The sequence below is a fragment of the Amblyomma americanum genome, chromosome 1 (assembly GCF_052857255.1).
Source record: "Amblyomma americanum isolate KBUSLIRL-KWMA chromosome 1, ASM5285725v1, whole genome shotgun sequence".
Lineage (NCBI taxonomy): Eukaryota > Metazoa > Arthropoda > Arachnida > Ixodida > Ixodidae > Amblyomma > Amblyomma americanum.
In genome coordinates, this window is record NC_135497.1 from 237473677 (window position 1) to 237499300 (window position 25624).

Sequence of the window (25624 nt, forward strand, 5' to 3'; positions counted from 1 at the left end):
ATGAAACCACTCTGGCCCAAAGAATCGATATACGTGTTTCGCTTGGATGGGCTCGTCATCTGTACCGTAACTTCATACATGTGATGTGAATGCTCGAAAGGCGTGGTTATTTCGCTGCAGTTTCATTCAACAGGCCACAAATTATTTCTCTTCCCTTGACAGCTATGCCCGAGGTGCGTGTGATTCCAAAGCTGCAGTCGCGGGCGCCAGGCGAGCTGGCCGAGATGGAGTGCCACGTGACAGGAGTGCCAACGCCACGTGTCACGTGGCTCAAGAACGACGAAGGTCTACGAGTGGCCACTGACAAGTACACTATCATTGGTGCGTTCCATTTTGTATACGCAAGGAATAGTTATTTTTATTAAATCACGCGAGCCTAATAAATGCAGCAAAAGCGCGAGCAGAAAAGACAGGGCAGTAATATGAGCGTACCATTTTCCTGTCTCAAAACTGTCTGTCAGTGTTAGTGCGTGAAATCGCAGCCTATGCTGAGCGCTCTGTGCTAAGCTCTGTGATCCTGTGGTGCTGTGATGCGCGGTAAGTACGAACTAGTGTCCCCCACTGATCTTCTGTTCATTCATCTTTCCATTGCGTCACCTGCTGCCCTCATGGAAGCTGAAACATCATTGTTTTTAAATTATCCTTCTTGCATGCTTGAGCTTTCACTCACAGAGCAGGTCTGGCTGCGAAAGTCATAATTTTGCGCAAGCGACGTCGTATAGAAATCAATGTACTGAATTGCATCACATATTTCTTTTACACATATTTCTTTGCATATTATAATATCTGTATCCTATCCAGTTGTTTATCTCTCAGCATAAAGCAATTTGAGTCACTTTGAATAGCTTTTATAAGTGGAAGCAGATACTCAATAAGAAAGCTCTGAAACCAGCACAGGTATTATTTTTGCTGAGAGGCTGTACACTGAAGCAGACATTATATGACGCTTAGAACGCTTTTTTATTGCTGTATAAATATAAGGGAAACTGGACTTGCACTTCAGAAGTTTTCCTCCTGAAGTGCAACCCAAGTTGGATCTTTCAGGTTTATTAGCGGTTTTTCCGAACGGTGAGGTCGCCTTGCCCGATAAGATGGCTTCACATCATGAGAGGTGGTAAGCAGTACGGTTGCGCCATCTGATGACAAAAGATATGAAAAAAAATTTTGGCGTCTAATAGGCGTGCCAAGCGGTTTTTCGTTCGTTTTCTGTTATTCGCCAGGAGCTCGGAAGGTTTCATATCATAAAAAGACGAAACACCGTCCGTGTTTGCATTGCATGGGATTCTAATTCCGGGACGAAGTACGTGACTTCATGTGCGATTTTCCGAGCAACGCAGTCTTCATTTAGCGCTGAAGAAAAACGCCGGTAGTGTTCCCGAAGGGGCAGTTGAACAATCTAGTGCATGTTCTTGTTTCCTGTTAACATTTTTTGTTATTGTCTCTCTAAACAAATATACGCAAAGGTTGTTACACCAGCGGCTGCTTTTGTGTGTATGCGCCACCTGGATCTAATTTTCGAATGGCAGCAGCTGCGCGGACATCTTGTGTTTGCAATGACAGTTTTAAGTCCACCGCGCTACGTGAGCGTGCTGTGCAATCATGCAATGCAAGGCTGCCGCTGAAACATTGTTATCTGGCAGTTTAACTGCGTTCTTTTCATTTATTTTAAATTTATGCGTTATTCTGTGGCCACGCATGACCAGACCTAGACGTCCCGCTGGAATGCGAATCAATCTGTTCACTCCTGGAAACTCATTTTGTCTGCATGACACGTCCGCTTTCAGTGACGACGCGTCATCTTCGAGTTTTCTCGGGATGCGATGCCTAACGATGTGGAAGAGGAAGTTGCCTTTTCGGTGCTCCTGGCGAGCTTGATTCCGCTTTTTTCTACATTGACCAGCAAAAATCCGCAATAGATGTTTCGAAGTACATGCGCATTTCAGAGATTTTTAAGGCTGTGATCATCTTCGAAATAATTGGCGCCAAGTCTGCGTCATAACCAGCTCCCACAAAGGTCACTTAGTCAATGAATTAGATTTTTTTTTTGCTCGCCCGGCAGGTCCATTCTCAGCAAAAGAGAATGGCCGCCTAGCCTCATAACATAAACTATAAAATATAACTTGTGCTGTTATTGTAGGCTTTTAAATGCGATAATCATTATTGGCGAACACGGGGCAATTTCGACGTCTAAGCTGACCGTCAACTGAATTCCCTATTTCACAAGTGCACAACACTGGTTATCACACTAGTTCTGCGCTAGACTAGATCATTTGCACGCGTTTTACAAGACTACTAAAAGAATCGTTGCATTTGTGTGCTGTTGGTGAAACGGGCTGAAGAAATTAGTCATCATCACCTCACTGTATGCTCTCTCTCATAAAAGGGGAGGTTATGAGGAAAGGAAAGGTGCAAACACTGTCCCACTCTGGCCGTGCACATTATGCACGCCTTGAGAGAGTGAATGAATGACGTCAGAAGGGAAGAGAGAAAGGGGAGCTCAAAATAATCAGATGTATAAGAAAGGAAGATATCAGCCCTTATGCAGTCACTGGACTGATTTAAATTGGATAACTATGAGCGATTCCTGAGCACTTGCAGCGCTCGTGCGGACATTGTGGCCTATCAACAGAGGGAGAAGATAGGACGGTATCGCTAACTGGGCGGGCTAGTGCTCATTTATCTTGGAAGACTGCAGCACTACTATGCAAACACAAAAAGTAAAAGCAAACACATGGGACACTTTGAAATCTCAACGATTTCTTTAGTGGAAACAACGCGTTTATAACTGTGGGCTTGAAATAAAATCACGTGGAGCGCGCAAAATCCAAGCGCCCTCGAAGTAACAACGGTAAAAAAGCAAGTAATCCAAGATGCATCAAAAACGTGTGTAAAGACAAAATAAGCAAATTAACTCCGCGCATTTCAGGAATATATAGAGGCTTAAGGATCGCGCTGGCAGTCAGCAATATTTTTCATAGCAGGAGAGTCAGAAACACTGAAGGTCACCTTAACGGGTTGGCTTTGAATATTAATACTCGGCGAATTTCTTCTTTTTGTGGTTAGGGTAAACCTTTCACACCAAGTTGTCGATGTACTGAGCGTTTTCAAGGAGTGTGGAAAAGGGTTGCATTTCACTTCTGAGCTCCCAGCTGAATATATAATTGGTTTTTGGGGAAAGGAAATGGCGCAGTATCTGTCTCATATATCTTTGGACACCTGAACCACGCCGTAAGGGAGGGAATAAAGGAGGGAGTGAAAGAAGAAAGGAAAAAATAGGTCCGTAGTGGAGGGCTCCGGAATAATTTCGACCACCTGGGGATCTTTAACGTGCACTGACATCGCACAGCACACGGGCGCCTTAGCGTTTTTCCTCCATAAAAACGCAGCCGCCGCGGTCGGGTTCGAACCCGGGAACTCCGGATCAGTAGTCGAGCGCCCTAACCACTGAGCCACCGCGGCGGGGCATCCCAGCAAAAGCCAAATTCAGTTTTCGGGTTTAGGGATCGCCCTCAACGACGGTCCTGCTTACTTGGCTTACAATATATGGTCTGAGAAGCCCCGTACAGGTCTTATTTCAGGGAACTCCAAAGTTGTAAAAGTACCGCAGCTTCCTCGTGTTTGTGGCCTTCGTTATCAATGAGCCAATTGCTGTGAACTTTATAGCCAATTTGCACAGTTGATGTAATTCGTACGTCATTGGCGGCGTGGTTTAAGATCCTAAGCGCATAAAGTCGAATCTAACCTAGACAAGGTCCCCTCTAATTATAAAGAAAAGAAGCCGGCAGTTATCCCGTATGCGCACAGATTGCCTAATGGATCCAAAGGTGTCGCGGGAGAATACAGGATATAAGTGCTGTTGTCGGCGCCGGATAATGTAAGGAAGGTCTGCTAGGCGCTATATAGGTTATCTTATCCTGCACGCAGAAGAGACTTGCTGTATTGAACGATCACTTTTTTTCCTTGAAAGACCAGCGTCGTTTATTCACTGTCCTTGTCGCGCGGGCCGGGCGCGAGCATTTCACCATACCCCCCTCCCTCTTTCTCTATATGCGCTCATTCTGAGGCTCGCTTGGTTCGCATGGTCGAAGGTGGCACATTCACGAGGGTCCCCGCTGGCCCACATATACGCGTCTGGTCGAAAGTGTCAAGGACACATTGTATACTTCCCAGCAATGCAGTGGAGATCTTGCACCCCTAGAGCTATAAACTCTCAGCATACAGGGTGAATAAAACCCTCGTCCCCGCCTTTTAAGGCCTTTTGGTCTCTAAAAGTGCCGTAAGGGTTCCATCATGTAGGGCCGAAAAGAAAACCATGGGCCCTGAAGACTTTTGACCAAGGCTGTACCTTGGTTCTCAGATCCACTGGACACCAGACTTTTTGGCCAACGGTAGGAGTTTAGGGTCACGACATACTACATCGAACGCATCCCGGTCGCGGCGGCGGAATTTCTATGAAGGCGAAATTCTAGAGGCCCGTGTACTGTGTGATGTCAGTGCACGTTAAAGAACCCCAGGTGGTTGAAATTTCCGGAGACCTTGACTACGGCGTCCCTCATAGCCTGAGTCGCTTTGGGACGTTAAACCCCCATAAACCAAACCAACTACATCGAACGCCGTTATCAGAGGGAGCTTCTCGTTCAGCTATTGCTTCAAAGTACCTTTATTCTACGAGTCTGAGTCTCCTCCCGTACTTTCCGTCCTCTTCACGGTCGTCTTTTTCAAACCAGTGAACAGCTGTTAGAAATGCTCCGGGTCGGAAGTCGAACAAATTGTGCACACAGTGTTCGAAGATTAAAGTTTTGGTTTATGGTTTGTGGAGGTGTAACGTCCCAAGGCGACTCTGGCTATGAGAGACGCCGTAGTGAAGGGCTCTGGAAATTTCTACCACCTGGGGTTCTTTAACGTGCACTGACATCGCACAGTACACGGGCCTCTAGAATTTCACCTCCATCGAAATTCGACCGCCGCGGCCGGGATCGAACCCGCGTCTTTCGGGCCAGCAGCCAAACGCCGTAACCACTCAGCCACCGCGGCGGCGAAGATTAAAGTGAACAATAGCCAGACTTGTATGTTTCTATAAAAGAAATATAGAAATTCATATAAGATGTGTGCGCATGTACTTGAAGCAAAAATGAATGGGCGGCTCCGATAAATTAAATGTCGCACAAATCAAAGCGTGCCGTTAGAAGCGGCTAACCGCAGCGCCTGGCCTCCAATTCAATGTGAGCAAAAAAAAAACAAGGCAGGAGGTGATGCGGAGAAAGATACAGATTTAGAGAAGAACAGCATTAAAGCACTGGTTACTTTCTGTCGCTGAAACATGCAAGGAAATGTTGTGATATTAATTTTTCATTTTAGAATAGCGCTAAGTCGATTTGTTTTGAGCAAATGCCCATCGTCCTCGTGCTTACACATTACAACTATACATACATTCGCAGCATTCAAGCTTCCCGCTAAATTCCACAGTCTTGGTTATTAAAACCTAAAGCATTAGATTATGCTATATTCGGAAACGTCTTTCATTGCCAGCCGGTTTGCCTTGCAGGAGAATGTCTCAAGTAATGCGTCTTGAAAATAACGCGTTCGTTCTCTGCGCCACATTTACTTTGTGGTTTTATGAAGGTATTCGACCTTTTTTCGAGACGTGCAGCGCCAGGAAGGCTAATTATGTCTAATATCCTGTTTTGTTTTTCTCTTTGCCCTCCCACAGGAAATGGAACAGCCTTAATGGTTGGTAAGATTACGTACAGCGACACAGGGGCCTACATGTGCGTTGCATCGAATCCTGCTGGCTCCACAAGAGACATCAGTTCGCTTGTTGTCCAAGACCAGCCAACGCCAAGTAAGAAAATGAAGCGCCTCACGATGACAGCCGCCGTAATAACTTGACGTGCTTTCTTTACTAACGGAATTCACAAATTAATAGCGAGAGGTGTTTCTTTTTACGCCGTATGCAGTGTGAGGTGTTTCTGCTGGCGCTAAATTTTTTTTATTCTATTTAGCATCGTTCAACGTTGATAAAGCAGCGCGTTTTACGACGTCAGGAACACCTCATTACCCTGGCGCCGTTGAAAAGTTATTCAAAGACTGTGACACAACAGACATGGGCGTGTGTAGGGTCTATCTCAATGCGTTTCAACAGCACACAATTTTTATGTAAAGCAGAAATAAGCGAATTCTCTGGCAGCATACACGACGAGTAATGTCCTTCGCATTCTGTTTCCACACGTTTACAAAACGAAGTTAAATCCGCTCTTTTTTGCTTTCAAAAAGTGAGGGATGGGTGGTCATTTTCGTTTATCCTTTATTTCTTGTCACTTTTCTCAAACTGCAAAATCAAGCAGCTGACATCAGTGACGAAAAATTTCTTGTACGTACGCGCGAAACTGGCGAAGAGTTGGGTACCGAGAAAAAAAAACATTGCTCTTTAACCTCCGAAATGTTTTTCATGTTAGGCGATCTTTATTTACATGCATAGATGAGCATACTCAATTGACCTTCCTGCACATATTAGAATGTGTGATTTCTCTTCCTTCTCTGGCATACTTTAGCTAAACCAATGTTCTCCTCCAAAAAAGACGGTAATATGACGTGTATAAAGGGGGGGGGGGGGGGCGATAGCAGGGGCTGTTTTGCTTTATGTCTCTTGCCACAGGTGTCGTGTTGTCACAAATCATTTTGAGCAGAATGTGCGCGATAGAACGGATGGCCGGTGAATATAAGGCACGCACGAAGAAATCACCACAGTAACCTTCTCTTGAAACATACTGAAGCTTCCTCGTTTCTCGGCTTTCAGCGGGTATATTTGTAGAGCATTTGGGTTATGGACATTCAGTAGCTGTGTTATAAAACCAGCAAAGAAGCAACCGTCCCTTGGTTAAGAATGTGTGCATAGTCTTATACCAAAATTAAACGCGAACAGACGAAATGAAGCGTCGCTGCAGATAATGCGTTATTACTCGAGTCAGTGTTGTTACACCGATTCTGACAGGCAGCAGTACACGCATTGGGCATGAGTGCTTACTTCAAAACTTGACTGAAACCGGCATCAGGTCTCTCGTAGGTAACCTAGAAACGATGCACACATTGCCACCATTTGAAACGTTTCTATAATCACTGAAGAAAGAAAAACATATTCCCTCCGACGCAAAGCATGTGCACACCGTTAATGGCCTTACCGTACTCGAATGACATAGTCTTGCGACAGCGTGCTTTCAGTAATAGGAAGCCAGATATATTTATCGCGCAATCACTTTTGTGGCAAAACCGTGAAAAACAACGCAGCTTTCAAATGACTTTCGTTCGCTAACATCTGCACGTTCACCCATGTGCAGCCGCCCCGTCTGAGGAGCGTCGGTTCTTCACCTTCCACGACTGGGGCGTGGCAGTCTACGACCCGGACAACTGCCGCCTCTACCACCAGATCCAGAGCGTGGACATCATCCCCGGAACGCAGGAGTACGTGTGCGGGGACCGGGGCGCCAACTGCTCCTGGGGCCGCGCCATCAACGTGGCCGACCGATACGTCTACGTCTCACAGCCCACCAAGGGCCGCGTGCTCATCATCTCACGCATACAGATGGTCGTCGTCGACGTAAGTCAAGCCTGACTCGCGCATCCCTAAGAGGTCGCTGAAGCGTACGCTGCAGTAGCGCCAACGCTTGACGGAAAACTATGCAGAATAGGCGAGGACTTCCTTCCTAAACATCTACACCACCATTAGTTCAGAACTTAGCAAGCTTTTTTTGGTTCTGAACATATCCTTAGCGCTAACAGTTAGACACGGTCAAAATAATCAGTGGCTAATTGTGCCACTCACAGGAAGGACCCGTGATAAAGAGAAGCACTTCTTTCACATACTTTAGATTATTTTCATATAACGAGCGCAGGACCCTCAGTGACAACTGCAATCGCTAGCTGACGTATAGTCGGTAATCACAACTGTCGTCAAGCGACGCTGTTTCTTCATAAGTGTTGTCACGGGTATGAAATACTAAATGACCACTACAAATGTGATCACAGAAACAATGCTTTCGCCGATGGACGTAAATTGGAGGGGCACTGAATCGACCGCCCTCGTCAAAAATGCCGCCAACCAGCATAGCTCCGCCGCCTCCCATGAGATGGCGCCGTGTGCGCAGTTATGAGGCGGAATAAAGGCCACGGTGCAAACCAATGGAACTGCTGGCGCCACATAGTAGCGCTAAACTGAACCTCACAACGTCTTTTACGGGTGCTTGGATCGGGCGCGCGGGAATCGAGGCGGCCGTGCGCTTGTTTGTTCGCTAAGCGCTTCTGGTTCGTTGTAAAGATTTTTTGAAGAGTTCAGAAGTGTGAGTTTGGTGTCATTTCACCCTTAGCGTAGATATGCTTATTCTGCTTCATTCTGAAAATTACCAGTTATTCTACTGGAGAAAATTGCGCGTCTGTCTGATTAGTTTTATGTCATGTAGCTGAGTGAAATCCACCCGTTTGCTGGAATTCTGCACTCGGGTCGTCGCGTGAAATGGCCGCCAACATGCAAATTATTTTCTCAGCATTGCAAAATAAGAATTCGCTCTTTTTTGCGCAGGCAATGATAAACGTATGGAAGTCTGGCGAAAAAGTTTTATTACTCCAGGTACCATTGGTGTTTCTCATAATTATCAGGGAGGACTTTTACTATTACGTCTGCTGTTAATAACTATTATTTTTTCATAGTGATTTTCTTTCACTTATTTTAAGGTGTTGATAACTGCGAGTACTTTTAAAGAGGGTACGCAAGGATTTATTCGAACCAAGAGCGAAATTGTGCATATACAAACTGTGGATGAGGCAGTTACATATGCTAAAGCGCTATTACAAGGCTTCATACCCTTTGCATATGGATGATGTTAGCCGGCAGTGGCACCCGCTTCCTATTATGTGCACGTGATGCTGCACCGGTAATCAGTTACTGCATCTAGCATGACACCGACATAATCGTTGATGCGCACGCACACACACACACACACACACACACACACACACACACACACACACACACACACACACACACACACACACACACACACACACACACACACACACACACACACACACACACACACACACACACACACACACACACACACACACACACACACACACACACACACACACACACACACACACACACACACAAACGAAGGATCCTGTAGATGCGTAATTAGCATCGAGCACGTTTTTGCGGGCGCTCCTTTCAGACGACAAGCGCTTCTAGGCCATGACGACAGGGCTACATCGCAGGCATGCAGACGGCTCCTGTGCAGCCGACAAAGACGCAAGGGTACTTTATGCGAAGAAGCGTGTGCGTGCGTGCGTGCGTGCGTGCGTGCGTGCGTTCTTTAATGAAATGAGCTAGTCTGCGACAAGTTTGGAGCTGAATTTAGTTGTGTCAATAACGAGCGCTGAAATCTTATTGAGAGCCATATCAGAAGAGTGCCGACTATTTCGATCACAACTGTGTTGAGCATTACTGCGAGGTGTCCTCCTTAAAAGGTGTCGGCATTCGGAGCAGCGCACGATGTCCCCCTGATGACTCACTGTCATGTATGGCCGGGTGCTTGTAGGTGGTGGTGACGGACAAGTTCCCCGTGGACCTACACTACGTGCCGCACTTGGACCAGGTGTGGGTGCTGTGCTGGCGAGGTCCCGTGGACCGCGGAACCAAGACCATCCAGATCATCCGCGACGCTAGCCAGAAGAAGAAGCACCACACCGTGCACCCGGAGCCAGTCGATGGGCATTTTGACCTGGTACGCCGAGCTGCATGGAGCGGCATTAGAATCGCCCCTATGAGCGGGGAGAACACACATCAGACTAATTTCTAGATTTCAGATGTTCGTGTGACGACGATATACGACGCTGCAGCGAAACCGAGTTACACAAAAAGTGCGGAGTCTTTGTCGGCTCAACACGAAACAGGCGTTCTCAGGCCGCTGCCGGAGATTTTTCTAGGAGGGGGTTGTCTGGCGCGTGATCGCCGATTATTCTGCGCACATAGATATCGTGCTGGCAACCTTGCACTACATTCTCTTCGGCTACTTCATTCTTCCCAGTGTACCACTTGTTTTCAACGGTTAAACGTTTCTTTGGGAAGCAACACAAAGTAAACACGCTTGGATACGGCAGCCTATATTCGTAGGGCGTCTTAGCAGTGAGTGCCCTGCGGCTATTTCTTTCATTTCCCTCACTGCATGCCAGCGTTGGATTTACAGATAATCTTGGCTGTTATTAACTTGATGGATAAAAAGGAAACAGAGAGAAAATATAAAATAAGGCCTGGTCTTACTCTTAATCAAACCCATGGCAAAGCGTGCATATTATACTTAACCGATGCCGTGAAAAAAAGCGCAATAGAAAGAAAGAAGCAGGCTGGAAAACAATGTCGGAGATGTACAGTGTCTTTTGTCCCGGTGGTAAGACTGACATAAAACGGAAGGGTTATTATGTTACTGGAGCGCTTCAAAAATATTAGGTATGTATACAACATGCAAAGCAGATGCGTATCAAAGCCCACAGGAACACCAAAGCCGCTTTTGCGGTTTCATGCCTGTCTGTTTTATGATAATTCGCAGTTCTTTAAAAGTTATTTTCAGTGGCCCCGCACTTATCTATCCATGTTTCGAGACAATGCTGAGATCTTCAGTGTACTCATAAGTAAGCTTTCGGAATTTTTTTTACAACCGAACGATGAGCAGTACAGGAAAGCCGTTTCTGCAGGTAGGGTATGCGACCAGGCGGACACAGAAGTGAAAGATGTCTGTTGCCGTCACTGTCACAATTAACTAAAATCGCTTAATAAAAATTTTAATCATCGCAGTTAGCGTGCAAGTCTATATGACGAAATTAGAAGGCGGTTGTATTCCTACATTATTCCACTTGGTGGAATTCCCGTAGCCCGTACGTGTTCGGGAACATTCGCCTCTAAATTTCATACCTCAATTCCACGGATTGCGCCATACAAGGCGGAAACGATCAGCGTGAAGCTTCTTCATTGTGTGACATAACTGTTGCCCATGATGTTTGTTTGATTTCGGTAGCCCAAGGTGAAAGGGCAAGTTATCAACCTCACCTGTTGCACTGCGCCGTTGGTAGACGAAATGACATACTTGACAGCTGCTTCACACCGGTGGGAGTTCTGCGCCATTCGTCGCCGTCTTGCATGCGTGACTGCTTGTATTGAGCTGGAAATTTGGAGGCGAATACCTCGGAAGGTAGGCACGCCATGAGAATCAACTAGAATTGGTTAATCATTCCGAACAATTCTAGACAATAGCATTTTTGAACGAGAAAGAGTTTATGAGCGCAATGTTTTCGTATATCGTAATATTTCACTATAACAATCAATATGCCCGCAGATCTCCCGTCGGCAGGCTTGCATTATTGTGCTATTGACGTTTTTTCTGTCGTCAAAAGCCGTCGTTCCCCATTGGTTTTCTGTGGCAGTCTTAACTGCCCGATGCGAGCGATGCAAACGCTAAAAAATAAAGATTTCCCTGAATATAGGGAGATCGAACCATTGCGTTCAGTGTTCTTACGCCAGTACCTTATAATATTTCTTTTTTTGTTCAAGAACGTTGGACATGTGACCGCCTCTAGGTTTCTAAAATAAAATGCGCTCTAACTACAGTGACTAAAAAGTTCATCAAATGATTATAGATCATAAAAAACTGGCGAAATTTATCCCCTCATTTTATGTCCACCAGGTCGCATAAAATTTTTGCAAATATGTCTTTCGCGCAGGGATCATCAGCTGTTTATTTTTTAATCTTGGAAATGCAGACTTGAGCGCCCTATATATCGATGATTTACTGCCGTGACCGTTTCTCTGTTACAGGCATCCATCATAATCGCCCACAGCGAATATCTAATTTATAGATGGATTTATAGTTGCCGCAGCTACACTGCCTACTATGAGAGGCGCCGTAGTGGAGGCATCGGGATTGATTTAGACCACCGTGAGGTTCAACGTACACTGCAACCTCAGTGAACAAGAAAGCAAACAAACTCCGCGTGGGCACTTCTGTGCTAGCCGGCATATTTCTGGTCCACTCTAGCAGCGTGGCACTGTCGTCATCAGTACGGCGATGCCGTGGAGAATACCTGCTTCAGACAAATAGCTGAAGGGAGGCTCTCGAAGAGCCCCCCCCCCCCCCCCCCCCCCCCCCGGGCTGTCTGTGTGCTCTTGACACTGTCATGACCAAGGTGCGCTTAGCCAGCTGAGTGCACATGCACAGAGCAAGCACCCGCCGCGGTGGATCAGTGGCTACAGTGTTCAGCCCCTGTGCACAAGGTTACGAGAATGAATCCCGGCCGCAGCAGCCGCATACCGTTGGAGGCTGAACACAAAACACGCCCGTGTGCTGTGCGATGTCAGTGCGCGGAAAAGAGCCCCAGGTGGTCAAAATTAATCCGTAGTCCTCCGCTATGGCGTCTCACACAGCTTCGAGGACCTTAAAAGGACTATGCAATAAATTAAATTAGATTGCGTAAAGCAGGCGAGATATAGGCATTCGATCACTCGTCACCCCAGTGCAAGAATTTTTGAGCTAGCATCAATAACAGCCAAGATATAGACGATTAAAAATTACGCTCGTCCTCTCCCCCTCAACTCGTACACGAGGAGCACCAGACAGAAATAAAGAAAACAGCTCTGGGACTGGGCCCCGCCCATGAATACGTCATCCGCCGACCTTTATTTTCCAACTTCCGGTTGTCGCTCCTAGCCCCCCAGCAGCAGCGTCGGCGGCGTGGCGGCATCCCTCCGGTCTCTTCGCCTTCCTAGATTGCGGCGCGCGTCGGGTTTCTTAGCTTGTCGTCTGTTGTAGTTAGCCGTAATGGATCCGGACCTCGAGACGCGACTGCTCGCTTTTACGGCCGCGATGGGCATCGAGCCCTAGGCGTGCGCATGAAGAGCCGTGCGAGTGGCTCCGGAACTCCAGACAGAAGGAGGCGGCAGAGGAAAATTGAAACCATATGCGCGAAGGCAATGGCCCTGGCTCGCGCTTGCCCGAGAGGGTCGCGCTGCGGCACGAGCAGACGATTTTCACGCCTACCAGAAGTGTGCCCGTGACGTCGTGGCTGCCGTGGCTCCAGCGAATGAGAGCGTGTGGTGGCCTGGCGACGTCATGGGTAGTATGACATCTTTTTTCCACGATTTTAGTTCCAAAATCGGTCACTACGAGCACACCAATCCGCCACGAATTTTGAAAAACACGGTTTTTAAAATTTCATAATAAATTGCCGGCTCAGTTCTGAAGACTCATACTTGGTGTGAATGCTTCTTAGCATCATTTCTAAGCATTGAAAACATTTACAAGTGACTTTTTATTCGTTGCATAGTCCCTTTAATGCACTGCATGCGATGACCACCACCACCTGAGAAAACCATGTGAAGGCGTCACGCGCTCACTCTCCCTCATAAGAATCGCTCAATCATATTTTAACAGGCTTTACGTGTAAATTACCTTAACAATAGCAGTCACTGTTAAGAAGTCCTCTTAGGCATGCTGAACACCTTTAGCTGCATCGTTCTTGCTTCTCTATAACCCCCTCCCCTCTGGCTACCCCCACGCAGCCAGAAACTCCCTTTTGGGCAGGCAACAACGCTACCGCATGGTTTTCCTGTTCTTTTCCGCGAAGCACAGTATTAGCAAGAGTGGCTATCACGCAAGTGAAGGCAGCGTGCTTGTTCGGTCCATAGAAACGAAACTTACTCCAACAGTTTATGATTGGCTCAAAATACAGTTTAACAGTGTTTCTGATATCATAAAAGTACTAAAACGCACGCTATAAGGACTTTAAATCGGCAGTGTGCTGCGCCAACAAATTTCCTCTCGGTGTAGCTATCACGCAGCGTCTTTTTATACTTTGAAAGCAAGCTCGGTGTCTAGTTTTTCTAGCTAATGTTGTCAAGTAGCTTTCTCAACTGCAGAACATTCTAGCATGGTTTATGCAAGCTACGGAGGTCAAGAGCCCCTCAGTCCTCGAATGATATGTGTCCAGCTGCTCACATATAAAGAAAGCAGCAACGACCAACCGATAAATACCAGCTATGCGTCATTTTTGTTTTTTCGCGCATTACGGTAATTAAATTTCAATGTGTCGCGATTTCTTTCGTGAGCCCCTCACGATACCTCAGAAACGTAGTGTAATTGCTCTTTCATTTAATGCGCGAAAGATACCCAGTTCGTGCTCGCAAGGATTTCCACATCGAATCGGTTCTTCAGAGGAGAGTGGTTTAGTTACCACTTCATATCATAGCTCCCGCAAGATAACTGCGATGGATTCACAGTATGACTATCATGTTTCACTGACGTGAACGCCTTGCCAAATTATGGATTGAAATTGCGTACGAGCAGCTTGTGAACTTAGGTCTTATTTTTTCTTGGTGAGATGGCTTTCGCAAAACAAAGAGCAAACTTGATTGATGGATTTTGATTTGATAAAAAAAAAAAACCTGCGGCTACGAGGCACGCCTTAGTGCAGGGTTCTGTAAGGCGCGCTGCAATCTAAGTAAGCAGGCGTTTTTACATTTCGCCTCCACCGAAACGCGGTGGCCGTGAAGGGATCGAGCCTTAGAAATTACACCGTAACCGCTAGCCGCCGTTTGGAGGGATCAAAAATTATACTTGGCGGCTGAGCAACCGACAAACACGGTACGCGGCCGTCAATCAGAGTGATGGCCTGACCTGCAGCACTTTATGCGAGTCTTGGCACATTCTGGTATGTCTGGCAGAAGTGAGACCTGGTCTAAAGTGCAAAATGCGCACAACGGTAAATTAGCGATGCGATATATCTATATCACGTCTTACGCTCGGAGGGAAACTTAACAGCAGTACTGCACCGGGACCAGAATATCAAAGTGCTTCTTTTCCTTCGATTCACATCCCGGCGACAGCGGGGCCGTGGCATCGCCAGAGTTAATGACGGAAGCGAAAATATTAAAATGAGAGTTAGAAATGAAACAGAACTGTTGCGTTATTATGGCTCAGAATCAGGAAGGTAATTGGCTATTGTGGTATCATAGCGGTGAGTTCTGTCCCTTCATGATTAAACTGCACCGCACTTATTCATTATTTTTCTACAAATAAATTTTTCTCTGGAACGATAATGTGTGTCGCCTGGGCTATAGTTAGTAATTCTTCTCACAGATAAAGTCCCTATGTATACTTTGTAGGTCTGTAGACGGTCACGATAGTAATTAAGTGTGCAACAGTTCTAAAGATAGTTGTTGACTGCTATGTTTTTTTTAAATTTTACATAGTGTTAACAGATATAGTCAATATTTACCAAAACTTATATACTCTATTGTCTATATTTTTTCATTGCATAAAAATGGGCTTGAACACATTTTCTTTCAACGATGAATTTTTTTACATTTCAACATTGAACATTTTACTATAAATCAATTGTATCTTATTTGCTAGCCTTCTTAACAATGAGCTAATCCACAACGCGGCGAGAGACACTGTGGCGTTAAGCGCCGCTTTTATTCAAAGCGGCAGTGCTTACTTTGTGACCATGTTGCATTTACACGGGTGACCCCTTGCACATTTTTCACCCCTGTAATTTTGGGCAGCTTCTCCAGTAATTAAACCTCAAGCCCTGGCCCGATAGCCGGACCCATACGTTCACAATGGAAGGCACTGTGATGCACGAGGTCGCAGTCAGAGCGTAACTATCGCAAGGTGCAGCTTCGCTAACTTACCGTAACCTTCTTTGACGCAGGTAAGCGGGCTGTTCATTCCGCCAGCGCAGGACCTCGGCTACCCGTGGAAATACGGCTACGTGGTGCACACCAACCAACGTGGCATGTACAAGATGGACCTGCGAGCCATGAAGTACATCAAGACGGTTGACCTGACGCCCTACAACTGTGCGCCAGCCAGCGCTGACTTTGCCTCCCTGGGTACGCACGCGAGTCCGCCCTGCGCACGAAAACAGCCCTGAAGATTGCGTTTAGACTCGAGAAAACATTGCCTCTTTATGACTACCTGTGTGAAAGGTTTCAAACTGCAACTTCTCTTTGGGCTTCCGGACTTCCTGTGATACCATTTACCCCCGATGCACATGCTGCGCTAAAGGTCCAAATTTAACAGCATGCAGTGAGTGTCACGGTGTGTGAGTCCGTTGAAAGGCGCAAAACTTAGTAAACGTTTTTTTTTCGAGCACCGTAGCCGCTGATATATGAGCGGCCTTTGTCAAAAGTTTGGAGCCCAAGGGGTTTCCTTCAGAGCCACACCGTATGGTTCGTAATGCATCTACAGCGTTCGAGCTTTCCTGAACGTAAGAGATTTCCTGGTCCTGCCTCCTCCATTGTGTAGGACTTCCACGAATGTTACAGGAGTCACAGTACACGGCTTAGAAGCGAACCTCTTGGCCTCCAAACTTTTAACAAAGACTGTAAGGCTGCTTTCCTTTCACGTGAGGTTAGCGCGGGGGTGTTCCCGCGCAGCCGCGCCACCAGCTGTGCAGAGTTGGGCGCCTTAAATTATGTTAACGCTGAGCTTTAGGGGCTCCTTTTGCACTAGTTCACGCACTGAGTACAGAGGTCCTCAACCACGTTGCGCTGTCAGGTTCTTTGTTCACTATTTACCGGCACACCTCCGATCAGGCCACAAGAAAGGCAATCGGAAAGTCGCGTAGAATTACTACTCACGTCTGTGTTGGTGCAGGCTTCACCAAAGCGTGCGAGCGGTGCTCTCCGGAGTGAAAGATAAGACGCAGCGAAAAAAAAAAAGAACGCGTGACATTTCTTAATTTATTCGGTTCCGCAGTGAGTGCTGAATTTTTTTTAATGCGCGTTTTTTTTAATTTACAGCATGACTTGAAGCACTCATCCCTCCTTCATTCAAGCTATGTGCATTCAATCTGATGAGCTCTTTCATATGTTGTTATACAAGTATAAGGCACCGAAAATGTACGCAGCATTCTGGACTCTACACTGTATGTCTGTGCCTCTTCTTCAATTTCCTGAGTGCTATTACTGCTCTATCCCGTCGCAACCGCCCAGTTTCTACATGCTGACCTCTGCTAGATCGTAAATACTCGACAAAACAATAAATTATACACTCGAGTAAAACTCCGGCTAGGCAGCACAGGGCCTTTCGTAATAAGAAACAGCTACAGTGCCAAGCTGCCTTAACTGATGCACCGGCTGTGCGCACTCGCAGGGGGTTTTGTGATCCTGGAGTGCCTGGAGCCCATCACCCAGCGACCCATGGGCCAGATCCTGCTCGACTACCTGACCGACACTGTGCTGTCGCACAAGACCAACCTGTTCGGCCGTCCACGCGTCTCCCCCGACTCGCGGCACGTCATCACGCTGCAGAGCGCCAACAACAGCGTCGTCATCGTCGCCCAGGAGGTCACTGAGCAGGGTAATGGTACACTCACTCTCCGGGGACGGCAGCCGGCGCCACAAACAATGACTCTGAGCACGCAATGTGCGCAGGATCTCGACGCCCGCAAAATGTACCACGTTCTGGTCTTCGTAGTTACAAGGAGAAAGATGTCACGTGACATCTTTCCCTTTCAGGCGCGGCTGAGATAGTTAAGTGGCCATTGAGTCGTACGTAGTCCTATGCAGCGAGCTGCAGGAGTGATTTCCTATCGTTTAAGTTGTTTTCCAACTGTTATACCTAACTAACCTCTTTCCCGCGTTACTTATGGTACATATATCACTATAAGTCAGGACGCCTGATTGTTTAGCGTTGAAGCGGAATCGCTAAACCTCTGTCTCGTGCCATTTATGGAGCGCGTTAATTAGCATCACCTCTGGTACATTCCACGTGCAGAAGCTCACGCCTGTAGTTGAACTAAAATTCTCTTCTTGAGTTGTGACTTACAGAATTCATGCGGGACTCATGGAGGTGTAGTTTCCACGTGATATCATTTGACGCCTGTTCGTGATCTGTAGCTCACTTTTACTGACACTACCATATTTAGGGCGGTATTATTTTACTCCAAGTAGTGATTTCTTTGCACTCGCGCCGAAGAGAAAATGAAGTTCTGAATTCATTCAATACTATGAAGAGCTAGCTGGTGAACATTATTTATTCGAATGCAATGAAGCATGCACAAGTGATTCCTCGTTGCAGCAAAAGTCGCTCCACGCTGAGTGCTGCTTTGTTCGTGCTACTGCACATTTCTATGGCACGTTGAATTTGTAATTTGCAGGGGCTTTCTATTCACTAAGTTTCCCTTGCGCCAAAACGTTCCTACTTTTTTATTCTTTATAACTGTGGTCACCCTTAAAAAAATTACATATTTAACTCTGCACGTACTCTTTCCAAGGGTGGCCAATAACCTGCAATTAAACATGCTGTTTGAAGAATATAAGCCTCACGTAACTATGCATTTGTCTGTGTGGTGTCCAGTTTTAGGAATTGAAATGTAAGTGCCCAAGCATGCGCTGAGAGGACTAAAGACTTTTACTTTATCACGCGAGTCTCAGCAACAACTGCCACCCCATGCACAGTGACTGCGCATTTTATTCTGTTTGGCTCTAAGTATAAGCTCTCGGCACTTGCTCTTTATCGGCGACGGCGATGTGAAGAAAACATAACGGCTGTGCGCATGCGCTGCACTGCTTTCGAAGTCAGCTTTACGATGGAGGAAGGAGGTGCTATCTCAAACTATTCTTTTCGGAATGACGGGAAAGAGAAGCCAGGAAATGATCACGTGATGCAGCAATCACGTGGCCAAACATTCTTGCCTCGGCGGAACCCAGAATGCGACAGAGTAGGCCGCAAACAGTGGTTTTGACAAGTACTTAGAACAACGACATGCGAGACCGCGATGCGCGCTGCTTTGTTGCCACGACGACATTGATTGACGGAAAACGTCCTCTATTATATTCCGGTTAAGTTAAATTTGTTGGAGGCGTCATGCGGACGTACCATGTTGTCACGGCGGCCTATGCAGATGCGAATTTGGTCATTACCAAATACCGCGATCTTGAGACGAGAGGCACAGCTTGTCTATCAAGTAGTTGAGGATTTGAAATGTCGCCACGCGAGTTTTTTTCATATACGGACGTACTTCTCAAAAGAACTGTGGCATGACTAAAACACAGAGTCTTTAGATACATTTATCGTGTCGCACACCACCAGAACCACGCGTAGCGCGAGCCTCCATTGCGCATGCGCAGTTGGCTCCAAGGCGCCATGTGTGCCCGCAGCTTCCCCGCACATGGCGCCTCGGGGCCATCCCCGCATGCGCATTTGTGGTACGTGGCAAGCAGTAGCGCTGGAATATACGCTTTGCTATTTTCTTTGTCAAAGATTTTCAATCTACCGCTACCGTACTCAGATCTGGAACGCAACCAAAATGTAGCAGCCGCCGGCGCTTCGTATAGTTTCGCTGCTTTTGAAAAAGGAGCATTTCCACTTTTGCACTCATCCGGCGTTAGTATACAGAAGAGTTGTTATAGCAAGTGCGGCATGCGGTACTGCCGCCTCGTGTTAGCAGTCAGCGCGGCTGCGATGCTTCAAGTGGTGTTGGAGATGCAGTCAGGCATATTTTTAGAAGCGCCAAGTGAGACTTAATGTCACTGCGTGTTCAATTTGGCTAATCGTGCCGTTTTGATTCAACTGTCCTAGAATGTGAAAAAAGAAACAACAAATATGACCCAACTAGTCCAAACGAAACTATTACTTGAACATAACAAGCTAATTATGGTGGCAAGTAGCTTATTTATTGCTTCATCAAACAAGTAAAGTGTGGCGATTTCACTAAAAAACTTCACAGCATGTCAGCAGGTACGATTTTTTGACGTGCTGCGATAATACAGTTGCCCCGTCTGACGTGCAGAGAACCGAAAAAACATCTCGGGCATTCGTTTGCTTCTCGGTCAGAATCAGCAGTAATGTTTCGACCCATTGCCCCAGCTGACTGCTTTATAAGTCACGCCTCTCGACAAACTGCAGGCAATGCTGTAAGGCTATCAGCACCTCTTTCCTTTACAACGACGCCTGTGCCGATATTGTGAACGTAATGTAACTTTTTTTAAGCAAACAGCCGAAAACAACAGGAAAGAATGGATCGGACCAAAATATGCGTAGTGTGGTCAGTCGTGCAGCTGCAAGCGCAAAGGCTTCCAATGTGGTAATGGCATGAATGTCGATCTAAAAGGAGAACGGACTACATCGACCCCATTTGAGTTTAACAGTTGTGCATTTTGTACGGAAACGAGGGATTAGGCCAAAGAGCGAGCGTTTCATTGGTATGCTCTGTTTCGGTGCAGCGAAGCAAAATAGATGCACGTGCGCATAAGTGCCCCCGAGAAGCATCAGCTGATGTGAGTCTGCCTAAAAGTATAGAGGCACCTGGGCTAATCGAAGCCTTAGCAAGTAACACCTACTTTGCCTCTTGGCTTATACTCGACGGGACTGCTTCCGACAATCCTAGCGAGGCCAGAATGCACCGTTACTCGCTACTCTACGACGTTCCAATGCGCAGCGGAATCACTTTGTATCAGGGTGTTTGCCCTTCGTTCGTTCCACCCGTCATTCTCGGCGCGCACTGGTTGACATCTGGCTGACTGCACACACTTCGCAGGTCTTCGGTTCCTGTTCGACGTGAAGACGACGCTGCAGATCAGCGACGCGACCTTCTTCACGTCGCGCACGAGCCACAGCTACGACCTGTACGCCAGCTCGTCCACAAAGGAGGACATCCTGCTGGTGAACCTGCAGGACGGCAAGGTCGAGGTCATCACGGGCACGGGCCGCGCAATCGACCCGCGCGGTGCGCGCTGGGGCAACGCCAACCGACCCATTAGCAGCGCGGGCGTCTTCGGCACCTACATGGTCACCACGGCCAGCGAGGCCGTCTTCGTGCTCAACGGCAAGACGCGCACCGTCAACTGCGAGATCGGCAACGTCGTCCATCCGCGCATGATGGTCTGGGTGCGCTCGCCCTAAGCTTTTCCCTCGTCTCTCCGCTGCCACGCTTCCTCCTATTCCTCTCCCCTGGAACGATTCCGGCCTCCGGTTGTCTCTCTGTTTGTTTTTTCGCGGCTGGGTTCCGGTTCTCGCAGGCGGCTGAGAAGCAAGCTACACGCTCCTCGCATAAAATTACTCCTAGCAGTCGCGCCAAAAGAAACGAAATCACGCGCATGGCATGTTGCTTCGCACTCGTCCCGACATCCCACTCATGTTAGTCTTTTGTGAGCGTTTTCTATGTCCAAGCAGCTTGTTCGCCTCGTAACACCGTGGCGAAGGGGAGCTGCTGTGGCTATAGAATGCCCGTTGTGGCACATCGCATTAAGGCATAACACTTGTGACGAGCAGCAGCGGCGTAATTGGTGAGCAACTCAGCTGTTGAAAACTTTAGGCCCACAGGGTCTCGACGAAACCGCTCACACGCGTCAGTCTAAAAAGTGACACCGTCGTTGGCTGATCAGAAGAGTATCAAGAGCCAAGTGGTACCTTCTATGCTAGGGCAGACTGCGTGAGAAAGCGCTAATTTAACAGGGTCTTTATAAATTGTGAACTCATCGCCAACGACTCGATTAAGGCTACAATTTCAGGCGTAAATGTGGAAGCACTGAATTATGAGAATTACAACCGCAGATGCAAGAAAACAGTCCGTACTTAAAATTTCAAGCTATCCGCATGTGACTCCAGTGCCCTTTATATGCGAGTTTCCGTTTCCTCTATTAAGTTTTAGTTAGCAAGCAATAAGTTTCACTAAGGGGCAGCAGTACTCGTCGCCCTGGAGGAGGCGGAGAAGTAGTCTTTAGCCGTGAATGCACGTTTCCTAAGCGATTTTGTGGAGCTGTGTTTTTCATCCTCTTCGGTACAGACTGCGCGAAGCTTAAGAAGGCCGCCGTCCACTTAGCAGTCTAGCATGCTGTCTACCCCGGAGAACTGGAATGCGCCGTCTTGTTGATTTTGTTTGTTTAGTTATTTTCTCTGTGTGAGCGCGCATCTTTATCGGAAGCGAACTCGTGACAACTCAAGGGGGGGAATAGGAGGCTGGCGTCGAAGCAATTGACGCCGCTTGCGCGCTCCGTGCGCGCCAGACGTCGACGTCACATGGCACGGATTGCCACAGGATTTGGTCCTCAGCATGCCTTTGTTCGCAAACCGCTTATACTCTAACGCCGACTAGAAATCAACGAGGGCACCAAAATAGCCATCAGGTTTTTCCGCACTTCACTAAGTATAGATCCACTCTAATTTGGCAGCACAGACGCTCATGACACGAAACTTATCCTTAGGAGAAAAAGAAGCAAGCGCTGTCGTCCCAGTAGCGTGTGTTGCGAGCATTTGCACTTTTCTCTTACCCATAGTTGAACATCCGTTGGGCATTCATACGTCTCGTTGTGCAGCTTGTCATGCTGGGCTAAATTGAAAAGCGCCGCCCCTGCAGCTATCAGCTATATCGACAATTCCATGAAAAATGTTCTTCCAGCTGCAATACCTAGTCTCGTGGGAGTTGTATTTGAATAATAAAATGCCAGTACGTGAAAATCAGGCGGCATGCAATGTATTTGGGGAAACGTGAATAGCTTATGCTCACTGACAGTACCCCTGTGAGTTCACTGTTGCGTGGATAAAAGACTAAGAAGGTGCCATGTAGGCGGCTGGGTTTTTTTATTTGCTTATCAGATACTTGCGGTCAGTGCGTTCAGAGTGAGACTGGCAGGTACCTCAACAAGTGGGAATTGCCAGAAGAAGAATAAGGATAATGCGGTCCACTTGCTTACAGCCAGAGTCGAATAGCTGCGAGAAAGTTTCACTTGACAGACTCGTGAGATCTGGCTCTTGAGGAGTTCAGTGCGCCTTCAGTAGCGGCGAGCGTTGCCAGCTGATAATGCTGCTGTTCAGCTCGGTTCTGAGCCAAGCGCTGATGAGACTAGCCGTTCTTAGCTTGGCTGCTGATAGACTGCATTCGAAGTCAAAGGACCCAGGACCTACTAACGTGGCCTTTTCATTTGAGAAGGGCCATTGCACTTGCTGCCGCCGAGGGTTAAGAAATGCGTGTTGTACATAACTTGTAGCGATATATATTTGTTTCGGGTTGTGCAGTGCTCGGCGTCCTCTGTAGAAAACTCGGCTTCATCCGCCAACTGGAGCTCCGGCTTAGCCAGTCATGTTTTCAGAGCACGTTAAGATATAGACCTGGACAAATATGTGCTTGCTACAATATGCGGAGGTGGCGTGGTGTGGTGTTCGTTTTCGCATCCCGTGCTTACTTTAGCGGCCAGGTGAGCCGCGCGGTTTCCTCAGCCTGGAATGTCTCAGTTGGTCGAAATCAGTTCTTGCTTGACGTCACTGCTGAAGTAGGCTTTCACGAGTGGTCGCATGCCAAGTTAGAAGGTGTTACGATGCTACACCGTCGTGTTGGCCTGTCACGTAGTTGTGGGGGTCTTCAAAACTTGTTCACTTTCTTGAAAATGGCTCGGCATGTCCGTAGATAACGACGACTGCGTAGTACGCACGCATATTCACAGGAAAGCGCTTTTTTTTTTGGTCTTCTCTGGAAAATGAATTTAAATGTTTTAGGTGAGCTTCAAAACGCTGCGAAAAAGGCATGTTCGTCCGATAATGTCCTGCATCCACTTGATCGAGTCAGAATCATATGTGTACCATAAAAAACTGTTTTTATTTTCTCTTTTTTTTTTAAACCTACATGACTGCAATTCTAGTCTTCAATGCTCGTTCGTGTAGTGTCGCACATGTAAATATGCGTATTTGAAGTTACAATGGAGATATGTTGCGTTAAGGCGCAAATGTAGACCAACTGGTTTCGCTATATATAATTCTTCAGGTGTGCTTTTCGGAAGTGCATTGATGTGTATGTGGCATAAATAAAAGAACTGTGCTAGAACGCACATATATTAGCGTTTTTGATGCTCCTTGTGAACAAGGAAGTATGCTTTGAGTCACATGTCTGAACTCTCCTAGAGCTGAATTTGTTGAGAATATTTACACAGCAAAAATAACACCGCTTGGATGTCTGTTACTGATTATGCTGGCGACTAGTAACATCAATTTTCAGCTTAATTGAGATCAAGCGAAAGAAACTCTCTACTTCAAATGTCATACAGTTAAGACGGACTTGATTTAGATTAGTGTATTTGATCTTTATATATTTTTACATAAATCAGCAAATGTGGGAAGGCTCTTTATTGGACAAAGGCAAATTGTGATCACGTAACACAACCTAATCAAATAGCGGCCGCAGTTTGCACACGATTTATTTTCAGCATCAACGGCGCGCATGGCTTTCTGCGCAAGGACGCCTAGAAAGAGCTACCATGCACGCGATACTCTTAAATCGGCAACGAATATCAAGTTCGCTCTTTTGGTTGTGCAACTGTTCCGACGATTCCTCGGTCTCAAGTAAAACTCTCACTCGGGCTAGTTGGTTCGTGCTTGAAGGTGTAATGAAAACTGCGCAACGAACGAGGACAAAAGTAGAACACACACGACAGGCGCTGGTCCTGTCATGTGTGCGCTACTTTCGTCCTCGTTTGTCGCTCCGTTTTCCTCGCATCTTCTCGATCTCAACATGACAACAAAGAGAGAGAGAGAGAGAAAAAAAACAAAATGCTTAATCATTCAGAGGTGGTCCACTGCTACTCGTCGAGTTCAGGAGTTCTTCTGGCGGTCTCTTTCAACTCTTCGTAAGCGGCGTTCTTAAGCAGCTAGCCCGCTTGCGTGGCGGCCTCCAGCACACACCACCGGCTATGTAGGAGTTGACAGGTGAGCGCGCCTAACGAGTCGCGGAGGCCGCACGCGACGTAGGTTCGTCGGGCCTTGAGCGATGTCACAAGAGGCTCGCAGCACGCAACGCAGCGTAATGATCCCCGTGCAGAAATGTGTCGTTTTTCTTCCATTCTGCGCGCGCCCTTGTTCGTCCTCCGGTCAGGCATGATCTCCTTGAGCCCAAGCTCTGCGAGTCGCAGATGGCCACCGCTGTCCGAATGCCGGCACACTTTTTCTCCGTTCGGCAAAGTCGCGAGAGCTGTCGACTCAGCGCGGCCTGAAAATGTATGTTCTAACTTGTGCTGACTGTATACATGTGGTATTATTTTCTGTAAGTAGAATTTTCATGCGTGGTACCGTCTGTCTGCTTGTCACACGGCTCATGAGGTGCGTAAGAGAGCGTGACAGAAATGCTTGAATAAAAAAGTTGCACTTGCAGCTTGAATGTGTTTCGTATCATTCATTGGAGCTGTACTTCTTTCGCTGGCCGCCGGTACAGGTAGGTGCTCAAGAAAGTGTGGCAGCCATCTCGCAGGTCATGTACTCGAGTCTTTTAAGACGCCATTCAAGAAGTTTTGGTTGCTTTTCTTGATTGCAGGCAGCGATAGAAAGCTTGAAACTCGTTCACCCATCAAATGTGCTCTTACTGAAACATTTAGTAACCGCTACAGGAACTACGTAAATTCTGTTCATTTCAGACGTAAACTTAATCGCCAATATCAGATGTAACTGCTCCTAGAACACAACTCGAAACTCGAAGATATCGAAACGAGTCTTGCAAGCTGGTGGTCGATGCTGTCTTTTTCATGTTTTCACCATCCTGTCGCATATTTCCCACGCTCGTAACCAGCCAATCGGGAGGCAACAAAATACTCGCG

At 47.1% G+C, this 25624-nt stretch overlaps 1 protein-coding gene across 2 annotated transcripts in view; it reads left to right on the forward strand.

The window, feature by feature from the left end:
* The window catches only part of LOC144114794 (follistatin-related protein 5-like), a 304172-nt gene extending 278988 nt beyond the window's left edge, over window positions 1-25184 (forward strand). For both annotated transcript variants that reach the window (XM_077648758.1, XM_077648757.1), the window contains exons 8-14: window positions 163-321; window positions 5711-5842; window positions 7335-7594; window positions 9591-9776; window positions 15754-15934; window positions 17199-17405; window positions 20587-25184. In XM_077648758.1, coding sequence (XP_077504884.1) covers window positions 163-321; window positions 5711-5842; window positions 7335-7594; window positions 9591-9776; window positions 15754-15934; window positions 17199-17405; window positions 20587-20951 — 1490 coding nt within the window. In that variant the 3' untranslated portion in view covers window positions 20952-25184. The remainder of the gene's footprint in view (window positions 1-162; window positions 322-5710; window positions 5843-7334; window positions 7595-9590; window positions 9777-15753; window positions 15935-17198; window positions 17406-20586) is intronic.
* Window positions 25185-25624: the final 440 nt, after the last annotated feature.